Raw genomic sequence first — 12,710 nt, 5'->3', positions numbered from 1 at the left:
TAGGTAGATGTCTTAGGTATGCTACATGTACATGATGATGTATGGACGGGTTACAGGTGGATTAGCTCCGGCTGCCTTTTATTTTCATACCAGGGCAACAGGAGCAACAGAGCCTGTAAAGCCAGAAAGCCTGGCAACAGGTCATGGCTTTGCCGAGCCGAGCTTGCTTGCTTTGCTTGAAATTGATGAAGATCCCCTAGTCTATGCCCCCATTTTTATCCCCTACTATTGGATCTGGTTGGGTAGTACCCTATCAGATACGCGCACTGTACTTGCCAACCCCTTAAAAGTCCACCCAATCCCCCTTCTCTTACTCGTCCCACGCCCCCTACATCCCAAGCAGCCACGCCATCCATCTAAAGTAGAATTCCAAAACGTTTCGGCCTTTTCTTGTCCTGACTTTCCCTCCAACTCCTTTTTTACCCATCTTCCTCTTTCTTCCCATTCGGATTCATTCGTTTTGTCCATATTCCCACCGTAGAAGAGGAAGAGCACTCGCTCAATAGCTTCCTCACTTTAATATTTACCGCCTTTAGAGTTCAACTCCATTTTCTCACAAACCTCGTCGCACTTTTTTCTCTTATCATCAATAGCCCAATCAAAACAGCAACACGATATCTAACACGACCGCGTCAAGAGGTGCTTGTGACCGTTCAGATAAGTCTGGAGTTTAAGATTTCTGGAAATTGAATCTTAAGATAATACTATCAGGTTAGTTATTTTTCCTATAATAACTTGTTCAATTGGCATCATTCTGCTTCATGGACGCCGCGGTACACTTTTCGCCCATATAAATTCGGCTTTTGGCTGGCACGACGCGTATGATTGGACACAATGTCGTGTTCGGCAAACAACTTGCAACCATCCAGTCGGATGTTGGTCCGCTTTTCGAGTGGGCGTCGCATGGCAACGGGAACTAGAGCGACATGCTTTACCTTATCGGCAAGCTTATGACCATCGACCCGAATTGTCGGATTGCGAAGTCAAAGATGAATTGGGACGAAATTTGAGTGTCGGGAATTAGTGCAGGTTGGGGCGATTATTGCCTAGTCAATCGTACTATTTATTCCAGGCCAGATTCACCAAATGCAACACGTCGATATCGATGAGTCCGAGACAAGTCGATGACCTACGCATTTTCCGTCATTCCACAGTCGAGATTTTTTTTGGGTTGTGACGTGGATGCAATTCGAGCAACAAACGATTTCGACTATTTAAGCTGGGATTGATTTTTGAACATGTTTTCTGTTCTAATTTTACCTGTTGAAATCGCATCGTTCAGCCCCAACTAACATTTTTCTGAATAGTCAACAAGATGTTCTGCAAGCAATTACTAGCGGCCGCTGCGGCGCTTAGCATGGTGTCTGGTGAGTCGTGCATTGTACTCTGGATATTTTTTCCTTTCTAATAAGAACAAATAGGTGTTGTTGGTGTAAGCTGTGATGGCTCGTCGACAATTTCATCCTCTGCCGATGCCACCGAAATCGCCAAATGTAGCAAAGTCGATGGTGATGTTATTATCGACGAGAATGCCGGACCCGATATCGACATTGGTGGAAAGCTACAGGAGATTACTGGCGATCTCAGGGCCGAGAACAACGGTCTTCTGGCTACTTTGAGGAGTGACTCTTTGGTGACTATTGGGGGTATCTTCGCCCTCAAGAACGCTACCCATATCTCTACCCTCAACTTCCCGAGCCTCAACGAGGTTGGTTCCATTGACTGGTCCACCTTGAACTCGCTGCCTGAGCCCACCTTCGGAACCACCGGTATTACGAAGGCGAAGAGTGTCGTCATTGCTGATACCTTTATTGAGAGCATCAACGGCATTAACGTCCAGTCTCTTACTGACATGAATATCAACAACAACCGACGGTTGACCAAGTTCTCTTCCAGCATCAAGAGCTTGAGCAACACTCTATATGTCACCGCTAACGGTCTTAACCTCACCATGGAGATGCCTAACTTGGAGTGGATCGCCAACATGACCATTGCCAACGTTACCTCCTTCTCGGTTCCTTCTCTGCACACTGTCAACGGTTCTATGCGTTTCGACTCCAACTATTTCGAGACATTCAACGCCGCCAACCTGACTGAGATTCAGGACGGTGATTTGTCCTTTGTTAGCAACCCCCAACTCACCAACATCACAATCCCCTCTTTGAAGCGCATCGGTGGTGGTTTCACTGTCGCCAACAACACGGCTTTGGAGAAGCTGGACGGCTTCGGCAAGCTCAACGAAATTGGAGGTGCTGTCAAGGTCCGAGGTTCTTTCACTGAAGTCGATCTCCCTAGCCTCAAGGATGTGAAGGGTGCTTTTGAAGTTGTTAGCACTGAGGACATCGACGACTCCTGCAGCACTTTGAAGAGCCTCGAAAGTGGTGTTGTTCAGGGTCACTACGAATGCGAGGGCAAGGTTGCCGATGCTAACAACGATACCTCTTCCGCTTCCAGCGACGGCTCCGACAGCGATAACAAGGACGACAAGAGCAGCGCAACCTCGCCCGTTGTCTCCACCAGCCTTGTTACCTTGGTTGCTCTTGGCGGTGCCATCGCTGCTTTCTTGTAATAACTGGACGTTTTGGGGCGGAACATGGCGGCATACCCAACATTCCTTTTTCCAGTGTCAAAAAACCTATTGTGATTTGAGGAGTTGCAATTTGCGACTAGGGCTACGTATAAGGAACCGCTAGACTTAATATTGATGCATGTGCTACTTGGAAGATGGTTTCGTTGTCAATCGTGATATGGTTTTGAGAGCGGGTTCGTAAATACCCTGGTGAATCTGTTTTCCCCCTATTCCCTGCTGTCTTGTATTATTATGCATGACCGTTAATATTCTCGATTGTACTGAGTGTTAATATTATGGCTGCATGGGTGTATTGTGGTCCGAATAACGACATTGACGTACTCTTGGTCTTGAAGCAAATATGGGTTCTCATCCGAATGCTTCATACTATACTATACGCAACATGAATACACACGACTTACTATAAATACCTATTTAATAACTAGTTCAAATACCTAATTTTAGTACTCCAAGTGTTTTAACGTTGCTTCCGGTGTTCATTCCCAGAGCCGTTTTACGGTACCTAAATAATTACGTCTATCCATGCACCTCATCTAGTTCTATTTTATACCCGTGCTTCAGTTTCGAGAATTACTCCTATCACGGGGAGTAATGTAAGGTAGATTTACATGGCATCAAGTTTGTAACCTTTGGATACTATTGCGGGTAGCTTTCTAATAAGCTAATACGGGTCCTTGAGCTCCTCTTCACCGTCTTGGACACTCACTCCATTGGGATAGTTCATAATCTAAATATAATTACTCGTAGATCCTCTGCTCGAACTTGTCCACGTCGTAGAACTGAGGCTGGATGGTGTTGCCGGCGAATATACGGCCGTCTAGGGCGTTTACTGCCTGGAGGGTGGTTGCTACTGTTAGCGAACCCTGATCTCTGGTAGGTAGAATGGGTTGTATATAGGCAGAAAAGGGAATAGGATAGATGTTCCAGGTGGAAGGAGATAAGTGACTTACTCTTAAGGCGGATACTTGGTCGGTGAACTTGATATATACCCGCCGGCCTTCGATGTCGATGTACAGCCTCTCGACGCGGCCGTACTTATCACCGCACTCTTCGCCGATCTCTTGTCCCAACCCAGACTCTATTTCGGCCTGGAGATCTTCCATACCCTCTAACATATTCCGCAAAACAACGACGTTACTCATGGAGCCGACGCTGCTCTCGGCTTGGGGCGCTGCCCCAGTCTTGGAGCCGATGATGCGACCGCGTCCACCGGGCCCGGCCCATCCGCCACCTTCTGCATCTGACTTCTTCTTTCGCTTCTCCACCTCGACGCGCAGTGGCTGTAGGATACCGCTGGACTCAGCACCTAGGCCTTGACCCTTCGACCATCCGTATTTGGCCATGAGACGTGCGGCAAAGCCTTTCTCGCGAGATCGACCGCCACGCTGCTCGGGAGCTTCTTCGGAGTCGGGCTCGGGGGGGACGTATTCATCCTCGTCTTCGTCCATGGCGTCTGGGTCAGGTGGCGCAGGCGGCTCCGGTTGCGTGTAACGCACTGGCGCGCGGGATATCGTTGCGACCTCTGGTTCAGGAGGTATTGACGGTGGAGGTGGCGGCGGTGTTGGCGAACGCGGAGGCGGAGGTATGTTGCCTTGAGACATGGCTAAACGGCGCGCATAGGCATCGTCACCGGTCTTGTCGTCCGGCAACGAAGCTCGCGGGGGTGAGGGCGGTGGTGGTGCGAAAGAGTAGGAATCTGGCGGCGCGAATTGATCTATCGAAGTTATATATTAGCAAGCTGCGATCGCAAACATATATCAGTCGCTTCAACTCACTTTGTACTGGCGCCGAGTCTTCCTCTTCGCTATCCCAGCTACCACGTCTCTCGTCGTCATCGTCGTCGCGCCGCTTATGTTTGTAGAGTAGATCCTTCCATTCTCGTACCTCACGTATCCGCTCCTCGCTTCGTAGGTACTCGTCTACATTTGTAGGTCTCGAAGGGTCATATATCTCATCCCAGTCCGTCTCAATGGGCACATCCTCAGCCTTTTTCTTCTTCTTCTTACGCCCACCTCGTGCTCTCTTCTCGACATTCGCATACATATATTCATCTTCTTCGGTAGGTGCCCAGTCGGCTAGCCTACTCTTCGCTGGAGTCGGAGCTGCGCCAGCGCCGGCGACATTGGAGGTATTGGGAAGAGTGGGAGCTTTTGGGAAGCTGGCTTTAGGCCTCTGGGTTTTCGGCTGGGGACGGCGAATCTGTGGATGCGGCTGAAAGCGAAGAGCAGAGTCGATAGGCTTCTTTGAAGCCTCTTGCTCTTTCACTGCATCGAGCGCTTCTTGGGACACTACCGGACCTCGGGATATGGAAGTAGACGAGTCGCCTTCAGGCTCGAGAAGGTTGGCGTATAAGGACAGGCCTGCCCGTGGCTGTTGAGCAGCCATGTCTATGGTCTTAGTGCGATTCCTTAGGTCGAATGTGAAGTTTATTCGAGGAGGACACTCCTCAGCCTACTTTACGAGGCTGAAAAAGAGAGCTGTGGAATGCAAGTTGATAAGTTTACGTAGCTCATGCGAAGTCGACGCTAGAAGCTCTAAATTTACAGGGGTTTAATATCGCCATACCCACTAATTATCAGGTCATCGGCACTAATTGGGTAGGGAGCTTTAGAGGATGCTGTAGGTACGCTAGGTACCTAACCTGCTAACCTAACTTTCGATCCCAGTTTAATGGGTGGTGGGACGGACCAGTTACATGTAATACCTCTGGTGAACGGTTGAGACGGCAGCGACGTATGTACGTAACGGCAAGAACCTCAAACTTGCATTGACATTGTCGAATAGCGTAGATCTTTGCTTATCGTACGTTTCGCACTTATAACACGAGACAACTTTTTTTCTCCTATTATATACGACGTGATTCTACTCTCTCTTCTGCTCTTATTCCATTTTTGTTTTTTCCAGCATCGCGTTATTTCTTTGTATCATACAATAGACATAGACTGTCTCCAGTAATTGAATACAATATCCCGAACTCATACGACCTTGCAGTTTATATCACTTAACCAGATAGAACCTCGACATGGCCACCCTCCAGAATTCCATCAATGGTGTAGACTCGTCCGTCGCCATCATAATACCCTCCAAATCGAAGCCATTGGCGGTAACATACAAAGACCTCATAGCCGAATGCTCTTCTTTCCAACGCAAGCTCGCCGCTATCGGAATCACCAATCGTTCTCCGGTATCGATAGCGACAGTGAACTCATACGAGTTCATCGTCTCGTTTCTTGCCACCTCATGGCAGCGTGGTATCGCCGCTCCTTTAAACCCGGCCTATAAGCAGGCCGAGTTCGAGTTCTACATCGAAGACATTAAGTCCGCCATCGTGCTGGTACCCAAGGGCGCATACGAAGCCAATGCGCCCTCTGTCAAGGCTGCGCGCAAGTTCAATGCTGCAATCGCCGAGTGCTACTGGGACAATGCGAAGAATGAGGTAGCTTTAGATGTTAAAGATTTCGGCCAGTTAAAGGGGAAGGCCAAAGAGAACGTGCTACAGCCACAGACAGATGATGTCGCATTAGTCTTACATACAAGGTAAGTCTTCGGGAATTTAAATGCGACGCAACGTAGACATACCTAAATATTAACATATTGCTATAGTGGCACGACGTCGAGGCCCAAAGTTGTACGTTGTCGGCCAACCCGGCGCATTCTGTGTCTGCTTTCTAACTCGTTAGCCAGGTTCCCTTGACGCATCGCAACTTGACACGAACAATGAGTGAGTCGATAACCTAGGTCGAGTAGTACGGTGCTAACAAGCATTGTAGAGAATATTCAGTCGACGTATCAGCTTACTGCGCAAGATCGGACAATGCTGGTTATGCCGCTATTCCATGTTCACGGCCTTCTCTGCGCTCTTCTAGCTCCTCTATACTCTGGTGGTTCCATGATTGTGCCAACTAAATTCTCGGCTTCGGACTTCTGGCAAGATTTCGTTACCCACGGGGCGAACTGGTATACTGCCGTACCGACGATACATCAGATCCTCCTCAAGAACCCTGCCCCAAGTCCTTTACCTAAGATTCGCTTCATCCGGTCTTGCTCCTCACCCCTATCTCCGACAGTGTTTCATCAGCTGGAGGAGAAGTTTAAGGCGCCTGTTCTGGAAGCGTATGCCATGACAGAAGCTGCACATCAAATGACATCTAACCCCCTACCCCCGGCGAAGCGAAAGCCTGGTACAGTTGGGCTAGGTCAGGGTGTAGAAGTTAAAATTCTCAACGACGCTGGCGATGAGGTACCTCAAGGCACCGAGGGCGAGATCTGCATCCGGGGCGAGAACGTGACCAAAGGCTATCTGAATAATCCAACCGCTAACGCGACGGCATTCGCTAAAGGCGGCTTCTTCCGTACCGGCGACCAAGGCAAGAAGGACGAGGACGGCTACATCATCATCACTGGCCGTATCAAGGAGCTTATCAACAAAGGCGGTGAAAAGATTAGCCCGATTGAGTTGGATAATGTGCTAACGAGACACCCATCTGTCTCGGAGGCCGTAAGCTTTGCCATCCCTGATGAGCTGTACGGCCAGGATATCGGCGTTGCAATTGTACTCAAGAGCGGGGCCAAGCTTGAAGAGGACGAATTGAGAGCCTGGGTTAACGAGAGGTTGGCCAAGTTCAAGGTGCCCAAGAAGGTGAGTTTCAGTATTTTTTGATAATTATGCCACAAGGAGAGGCTAATCAGCTATGATAGATCTACTTTACCGAGGTCATGCCTAAGACAGCAACAGGGAAGATCCAGAGACGCATCGTGGCTGAGACAATGCAGAAGCAGGAATCTCCCAAGGCGAAGCTATAATCTCAGCGATAGAATGGCGCTTGTTTTTATTCTCGCTGCGTAACACAAGACTAAAGGGGGGGTACGTAGATACCGTAGGTATGTATATGGCGATAGAAGGCAAAGGAACGTAATTTGTAAAGATAAAAAATCGCGAAGATGCAATGTAGATCAATACCAAGTAAACGCTATATTTATGTAGAGACGAGATTGTCTTTTTATCATATTTGGGGGTATCTTAATAACTCATTCCGTTTCTCAAATTAAAAACAATTGCAGCCCGTCCCGAACTTATACGGCTTTGCACTGCCGGCCTTTTCCCATTATTAGCTGCAGTCTGCAGACCTCTTAACGCCGTTGTCCCTTTGGGTCGTCACGTAGACAAAAATATAAAACCCCAAGAATCCCAAGCCTGCGCCAAGGTGGGCGCTGTCGCAATACAATTTCTCTTGTAAAACACATGAAGCTTGGCGTTTCCCTCTTTCTCTTCTGCCCCTCTTCCTTCTTCCTTCAGCTCGCGGGGATAACACTGCCGGCGGCGATACGGGAGAAGCCACTCTCAATCTCGGCGTGCTCCGTTGTTACGCTACCGTCTTTCTCCTCCGCCCACTCCACGATCTCATCGTCGTCGTCCTCGTTCTCGTACAGTTTGCCTGGCGTGACTAGTCGCCTGGGACCTTGCGCCTCGGCCGTCTGTGTGCTCTGGGTTACTGCTTGCTCTAGAGATGTGTACATTGTAATGGGAGCTCCGTTGAAGTCTCGGGGTTGCTCGAAGGCTGCCGGCGCCGGCTCGTCGTCGGGTGCCTCGCTCGAGACCGAAGACCACCTCGATCTACTGCTGCTCGTAGAGAAGACGGATTCGCAGTCGCTGTCCTCGTCCTCGTAGCTGCTTGAGCTATCTAGGGAGGAGGGGGATGCGGGGTAGCTCTGGCGTTGAGCTGCCCACCTCTGAGATTCTCTTTGAAGATGTAGGGATAGCATGATGCTCGCTCACATGAGCTATGGCAAGCTAATATTGTGACGTATGGGTATGTAAAAGTAGGAATTGGTTTCTAAGTAGTTAAGCGTATGTAGAAGCAATTACTTATTAGTTAGATACCTAGGTTTATAGATAAAGACTAGGTTAACCGGATGAGTTGTCAAAGGATGATTTGACAAGGCAACCCTCTTCAAGAAGGGAATTGGCCAGACTTAAAAAGTCAAACAAAATCACTCATGAACCTGCCGAGGCTCCCCGGATTCTACTAATACATGGCAGGTCATGATACCTGGAGAAGTGGAGGGTTGCACCCTGGCGCGGCTTGTTAGGGGTATCCAGACCGCCGAAGACCGACGATATGGCATTTTCAGGGACCACGCTGCCACGGGGTGGCATGGGGTGGGCTATGGAGAAGTGGCGATGACGACACAATTGAAACGCCGATGATAACCCTACCTAGGTATGCTCTGACATATGTATGATTCCCGCCGTACACGTACCGTACAATACATACCTACCTCATACCTAACATAGTGTAACCTATGTAACAAAAGGGCGTTCTCCACCCCTTACATACTTAGGCGAGATCCTAGATCATCGCCTTGGCAACTTGGCCAGCCATTGAGCATTTAGAATTTTGATAGCAATATTAATAATATTATAGTAAAAAAGCAGATGCCTAGACTAATAGTACGTAACACACGCACACATACACAAACTAAACGGCGGTCGTGGACGATAATGAGGCGACCTCATTCGAACAGAAACCGGGCGATATTGAACACATTTCCGAGCTAAAAGCGAAATAATGGAACGAGGCGGGAGGATGACCGGAAAGCCAAGAGAGAAAGAAGCGGTAAAACGAGGCTTTTTTTTTCTTTTCTCTTTTCAGCCGCCAGCGAAGGTCTCGTGGCCTGCCTGGTAGGTATCGTGTACGCTTGGGTAGTATGACTGTGCCGAGAGAAGGTAGAATAAGGAATGTACACACGAGATGGGAGGCTAGCAAGGGGAGGCTCTCGTACCACGAACTTTCCCAGCTAGCTGGTTGGTTGGCTGGAGAAGGGCGATGATGAGTTCGGGAAGAAGCTGTGCCGTGACAAGTTGCATTGTCCAATAGGAGGTACCTACCTAGGTAGATACATGACATTATTACCTAAGGTACATAATGTTAGCGGGGGAAGAGCATTAAAACGAACTGGCAGGAGGGACGGGTTCGCCGGTGACGGCACATGCATAAACTTGCCGATTACGTTACACAAGACTAGATCCCCTTGGGCGATAGTATAGTATAGATCTAGCACGGTACCTCCCTTTTGTATGTCAATTCCTACACACCACCACGTATCGTATCTTATCTTATCTACTAACTGCTCGTCTTTACCTTACTCCACACCTTGTGCGCCCTTCAACTGCCATTGTCGTTACCTCGGGGTTCAAAATGCCGGTAAATAGCCAGCCAGCCAGCCAGCTAGCTACCTGGTAGCTAACTATCGAAGCACGACACCGGCCTGACTGAAGACGTAGGGTAAGTAGGTAGATAGATAGGTAGGTAGGTAATAAATAACTAAGCAGTATATATACCTAGTCTTTAGGTTAGCCTGTTAGGATAGATATATGCCTACAAACCCCCTCCATATGGCTTTTCGCTTTCGAACGATTCCTCGACTCTTCCAACCAGCGCTAGTCCGAGTCCAACCCACCACCACAGTCACCGCAGTCACCACCACCCGTAGATTATTATTCCGTGGCCCCGTCCAGATCCAAATGGCGTCTTCTATTACCGCACCGCCGCCGGGCAAATGTGAATGGCTTGTGGTTGTACCCGACAAGCCGGGGACCCGAGAGAAGAGGCTGGAAGTGCGCGCGTGAGTTCTGGCCTAATACGCCACCAGGGGGTTCACGTCTTGGGCTTACACGAGAAATCTCATTTTCTAGCCAGCACTTTGAGGGCCTGAAGCCGTACGTCGAGTCTAAGCAGTTCAAGACCGGAGGTATGTAACATAACATAACTACCCAACCCATGCTATTGTAGTGATCCCCGAAGTCTTCAATGTATGTCTCTTGGCGCATTATTAAAAGTAACATCTCCCTCAAGGCGCCGTCTTAAACGACAAGCCCGAAAGCGACGACCCCGCTACGTTCGACTGGTACGGCAGCACGTTGGTGCTTGTCGCCGAGTCTAAGGAAGAGGTCAAGGCTATCCTCGAGAAGGACATATATACCAGGACGGGAGTGTGGGATACCGAGAAGGTATGTCAATTCTTGCAAACGCGGTAATAGGTACCTATATAAAAAGACGACTAACAGCCAACTCCAGGCTCTAATATTAGCGGTAAGCTTTTACGCTATACATACATCAAACTCCTTTAATGATACTAATCTACTTTCTTAGGCCAAGTATGCGTTCAGGTTCCCCTGATTTCTAGATTCCGGACGTTTAAGCTAGACATATTCTAAAACACTCAAGTCCCTTCATAATGTATTCAGTTCATGTCGATAATTATAATGACAATGGCTACATCTATCATAGGTCTATACCCGTTGCTTGCACGTGTCCTACTTATAGTAAAAGGTATGGCATTGGCCTCGTCTCCCCAAGTTAATAATCACAAAACAAGATTAAAGAATACACTTCCCATACATCAATCAGCCGAGCCAGATAAGATGAACCACCACTCTATAATTGCGTCGCAAACTCTTAATATGTTAAACACCTTATGACCCCTGCTCTGATGGAGGAGTTTCTGTTGTCGCCTCCGCTGCTACTCTGAGCTCGTAGTTCAGGTCGAAGCACTCGGCTAGCAGTTCAGCTACACTGCCTTGACCTTCGGGAATATCTTCCCCGACCATGAATTTGCCATCAACTTTCATATTGTCGATCGAATGTAGCTTCATGCTATAAGGGTAAAGCTCCCTCACCGACGTTACGCCACCACTGTTCTTTACCTCGACGAGACAACGCTTTAGCGTCTGTAGTTGGTTGTAAATCGGCAATAGAGCCTCGGAAACGGGCTCTGATGATATCATAAGATGATAGATATAACCATAGCTCCGACGAATTAGGTAAAGAAGGGTCTAAAATATCGTTAGGCAAGAATTGGATTTATAATCGCTAAAATAAGAACGCACCCGTTGGACATAAAGTTCGGCTGGTTGTCCCTGATCATCCACCCAATTGCCATTAACTCTGCTCTCATCGATCCTGTCGAGTTGCCGTTGGTAGTCGTACAAGTCCGTTTCTCGCAGTGACCACGCTTGAGTCAACGACAGCTTATCGAGCTCGTTTCTAATGCCAATGAGGACATCGTAAATTGGTTTCCATTTGTCAGGAAACTGGCCGTTTCTGGGCATTGCATTAGTAAATATACCCGGGTAGGTGTAGCTGGGAGCTGGGCGCTGGACAACACACTTTTCGAGGACAATTTTCGTATACGCTAAACATCGGTCCAGCAACAGCGAGACGCTCTCGCTACCTTTTAAAACATTACCATCAGCGTCGAGAAATTGCCCATCCTTTCGTGTCTCGCCAATCTCTTTCAGCTCCGCCTCTCGCTTATGTATTTCTGATGGTGTGAACTAAATAGAATTTATTAACAAGGATAATGTTGTGTCGAATGGTAGACAAGATAGTGTTTACCTTTGATTTAGTATTGATTATAGCCATTTGTCTCATTATGGAGACGAGCCTGTCCGCGGTCGGCCGCAATGGCTCTGCAATATCCTCGATCCTTTTCTGTAGGTTTGCTAACGATACACGACATCGCTCTATCCGTTGCACAATCAAGGTCTCCAGTAAAGGCGAAGGCTTCGTGCTGGCGGAGTTGTGTGCTATTTCCGATAGATACACAAGCGTCTGAGACATGCTCTCGAGATCCCGAGCAGAGAATAAGTTGGCCTCGTCTAGATGGTCTAGGAGTCGCTTGATGGTCGAGGTCAGGGCATAGGCGGCAGGGGCTTCATTGTTTCGGCCGATCGTCATGAAAAAGAGCGATAGTAATTGGAAACAGCTGTCTACCACTCTGTCCACTATATAGGTAAGATAGGATACGAGTTAGTTACGATAGTTCCATAGGTACCTAGCTGACCGGATAGCTAGGATTGTTTAATTTCTAATACTGTCGTACCTCTATTCTCCTCGACCGACTTCCCATGTCTAACTTCGTTCAAGATTCTGACCTGCTCGATAGCCTGGTCATATAAAACCATGACATCTTGAGTCCGAACGTAGGTCGTGCGGTCGAGTTTGCGTAATTGCAACTGATCGCGAATAGCAATTAGCTTTTCGAGGACCTCCCTTTCACCTTCGTCCTTCGGAGCCGGTATCTTGGGGGTTTCCATATCGCTGACTTCTAGAGTAGT

At 48.3% G+C, this 12,710-nt stretch overlaps 7 protein-coding genes across 7 annotated transcripts; 3 read left to right on the top strand and 4 right to left on the bottom strand.

Annotated features, from left to right (window-relative positions):
* Positions 1 to 688: 688 nt before the first annotated feature.
* Positions 689 to 3,043, top strand: F5Y00DRAFT_230818 (uncharacterized protein). Its single transcript, XM_048006948.1, has 2 exons — positions 689 to 1,367; positions 1,422 to 3,043. Exons 1-2 carry the CDS (start codon positions 1,316 to 1,318, stop codon positions 2,567 to 2,569), a joined length of 1,200 nt encoding a protein of 399 aa, XP_047867206.1. The 5' UTR covers positions 689 to 1,315; the 3' UTR covers positions 2,570 to 3,043.
* An 80-nt stretch (positions 3,044 to 3,123) lies between these two features.
* On the bottom strand, positions 3,124 to 5,081 carry F5Y00DRAFT_230817 (uncharacterized protein). Its single transcript, XM_048006947.1, has 3 exons — positions 4,366 to 5,081; positions 3,541 to 4,304; positions 3,124 to 3,423 (listed from the first exon to the last, which is right to left on the bottom strand). The coding sequence occupies exons 1-3, from the start codon at positions 4,973 to 4,975 to the stop codon at positions 3,328 to 3,330; spliced, it is 1,470 nt and encodes a 489-aa protein (XP_047867205.1). The 5' UTR covers positions 4,976 to 5,081; the 3' UTR covers positions 3,124 to 3,327.
* A 237-nt stretch (positions 5,082 to 5,318) lies between these two features.
* Positions 5,319 to 7,579, top strand: F5Y00DRAFT_230816 (acetyl-CoA synthetase-like protein). The gene is made up of 5 exons (XM_048006946.1): positions 5,319 to 6,127; positions 6,194 to 6,218; positions 6,275 to 6,311; positions 6,361 to 7,229; positions 7,289 to 7,579. Exons 1-5 carry the CDS (start codon positions 5,613 to 5,615, stop codon positions 7,391 to 7,393), a joined length of 1,551 nt encoding a protein of 516 aa, XP_047867204.1. The 5' UTR covers positions 5,319 to 5,612; the 3' UTR covers positions 7,394 to 7,579.
* Positions 7,580 to 9,022, bottom strand: F5Y00DRAFT_230813 (uncharacterized protein). Its single transcript, XM_048006945.1, has one exon. It carries the CDS (start codon positions 8,351 to 8,353, stop codon positions 7,883 to 7,885), a length of 471 nt encoding a protein of 156 aa, XP_047867203.1. The 5' UTR covers positions 8,354 to 9,022; the 3' UTR covers positions 7,580 to 7,882.
* A 3-nt stretch (positions 9,023 to 9,025) lies between these two features.
* F5Y00DRAFT_18644 (uncharacterized protein) lies at positions 9,026 to 9,793 on the bottom strand. Its single transcript, XM_048005094.1, has one exon. It carries the CDS (start codon positions 9,496 to 9,498, stop codon positions 9,070 to 9,072), a length of 429 nt encoding a protein of 142 aa, XP_047867202.1. The 5' UTR covers positions 9,499 to 9,793; the 3' UTR covers positions 9,026 to 9,069.
* F5Y00DRAFT_18639 (uncharacterized protein) lies at positions 9,733 to 10,918 on the top strand. The gene is made up of 5 exons (XM_048005093.1): positions 9,733 to 10,216; positions 10,287 to 10,342; positions 10,447 to 10,601; positions 10,669 to 10,683; positions 10,744 to 10,918. The coding sequence occupies exons 1-5, from the start codon at positions 9,966 to 9,968 to the stop codon at positions 10,768 to 10,770; spliced, it is 504 nt and encodes a 167-aa protein (XP_047867201.1). The 5' UTR covers positions 9,733 to 9,965; the 3' UTR covers positions 10,771 to 10,918.
* Positions 10,919 to 11,066: 148 nt separating this feature from the next.
* Positions 11,067 to 12,689, bottom strand: F5Y00DRAFT_259808 (uncharacterized protein; the record flags this gene model as incomplete). The annotated part of the gene is made up of 4 exons (XM_048010941.1): positions 11,067 to 11,426; positions 11,481 to 11,927; positions 11,989 to 12,377; positions 12,476 to 12,689. The coding sequence occupies 4 exons, from the start codon at positions 12,687 to 12,689 to the stop codon at positions 11,067 to 11,069; spliced, it is 1,410 nt and encodes a 469-aa protein (XP_047867200.1).
* Between the last annotated feature and the right edge of the window lie 21 nt (positions 12,690 to 12,710).

The sequence above is a fragment of the Daldinia vernicosa genome (assembly GCF_022497035.1).
Source record: "Daldinia vernicosa strain CBS 139.73 unplaced genomic scaffold F5Y00scaffold_11, whole genome shotgun sequence".
Taxonomy (NCBI): domain Eukaryota; kingdom Fungi; phylum Ascomycota; class Sordariomycetes; order Xylariales; family Hypoxylaceae; genus Daldinia; species Daldinia vernicosa.
Note: the sequence above shows the minus strand (reverse complement) of the source record. Positions and strands in the feature narration are given on the sequence as shown.

Excerpts from the sequence above, each read along its gene's own strand:
- F5Y00DRAFT_230818 (XM_048006948.1), top strand. The coding sequence starts at position 1,316 with ATGTTCTGCAAGCAATTACTAGCGGCCGCTGCGGCGCTTAGCATGGTG. Across the intron at positions 1,368-1,421 it reads GGCGCTTAGCATGGTGTCTG|GTGTTGTTGGTGTAAGCTGT; the intron begins GTGAGTCGTGCA and ends AAGAACAAATAG.
- F5Y00DRAFT_230816 (XM_048006946.1), top strand. The coding sequence starts at position 5,613 with ATGGCCACCCTCCAGAATTCCATCAATGGTGTAGACTCGTCCGTCGCC. Across the intron at positions 6,128-6,193 it reads GCATTAGTCTTACATACAAG|TGGCACGACGTCGAGGCCCA; the intron begins GTAAGTCTTCGG and ends ATATTGCTATAG. Across the intron at positions 6,312-6,360 it reads CAACTTGACACGAACAATGA|AGAATATTCAGTCGACGTAT; the intron begins GTGAGTCGATAA and ends CAAGCATTGTAG.
- F5Y00DRAFT_18639 (XM_048005093.1), top strand. The coding sequence starts at position 9,966 with ATGCCTACAAACCCCCTCCATATGGCTTTTCGCTTTCGAACGATTCCT. Across the intron at positions 10,217-10,286 it reads AAGAGGCTGGAAGTGCGCGC|CCAGCACTTTGAGGGCCTGA; the intron begins GTGAGTTCTGGC and ends CTCATTTTCTAG. Across the intron at positions 10,343-10,446 it reads TAAGCAGTTCAAGACCGGAG|GCGCCGTCTTAAACGACAAG; the intron begins GTATGTAACATA and ends ATCTCCCTCAAG.
- F5Y00DRAFT_230813 (XM_048006945.1), bottom strand. The coding sequence starts at position 8,353 with ATGCTATCCCTACATCTTCAAAGAGAATCTCAGAGGTGGGCAGCTCAA.
- F5Y00DRAFT_230817 (XM_048006947.1), bottom strand. The coding sequence starts at position 4,975 with ATGGCTGCTCAACAGCCACGGGCAGGCCTGTCCTTATACGCCAACCTT. Across the intron at positions 4,305-4,365 it reads AGACTCGGCGCCAGTACAAA|ATCAATTCGCGCCGCCAGAT; the intron begins GTGAGTTGAAGC and ends TAACTTCGATAG. Across the intron at positions 3,424-3,540 it reads ACCAAGTATCCGCCTTAAGA|GCAGTAAACGCCCTAGACGG; the intron begins GTAAGTCACTTA and ends ACCACCCTCCAG.
- F5Y00DRAFT_18644 (XM_048005094.1), bottom strand. The coding sequence starts at position 9,498 with ATGTCATGTATCTACCTAGGTAGGTACCTCCTATTGGACAATGCAACT.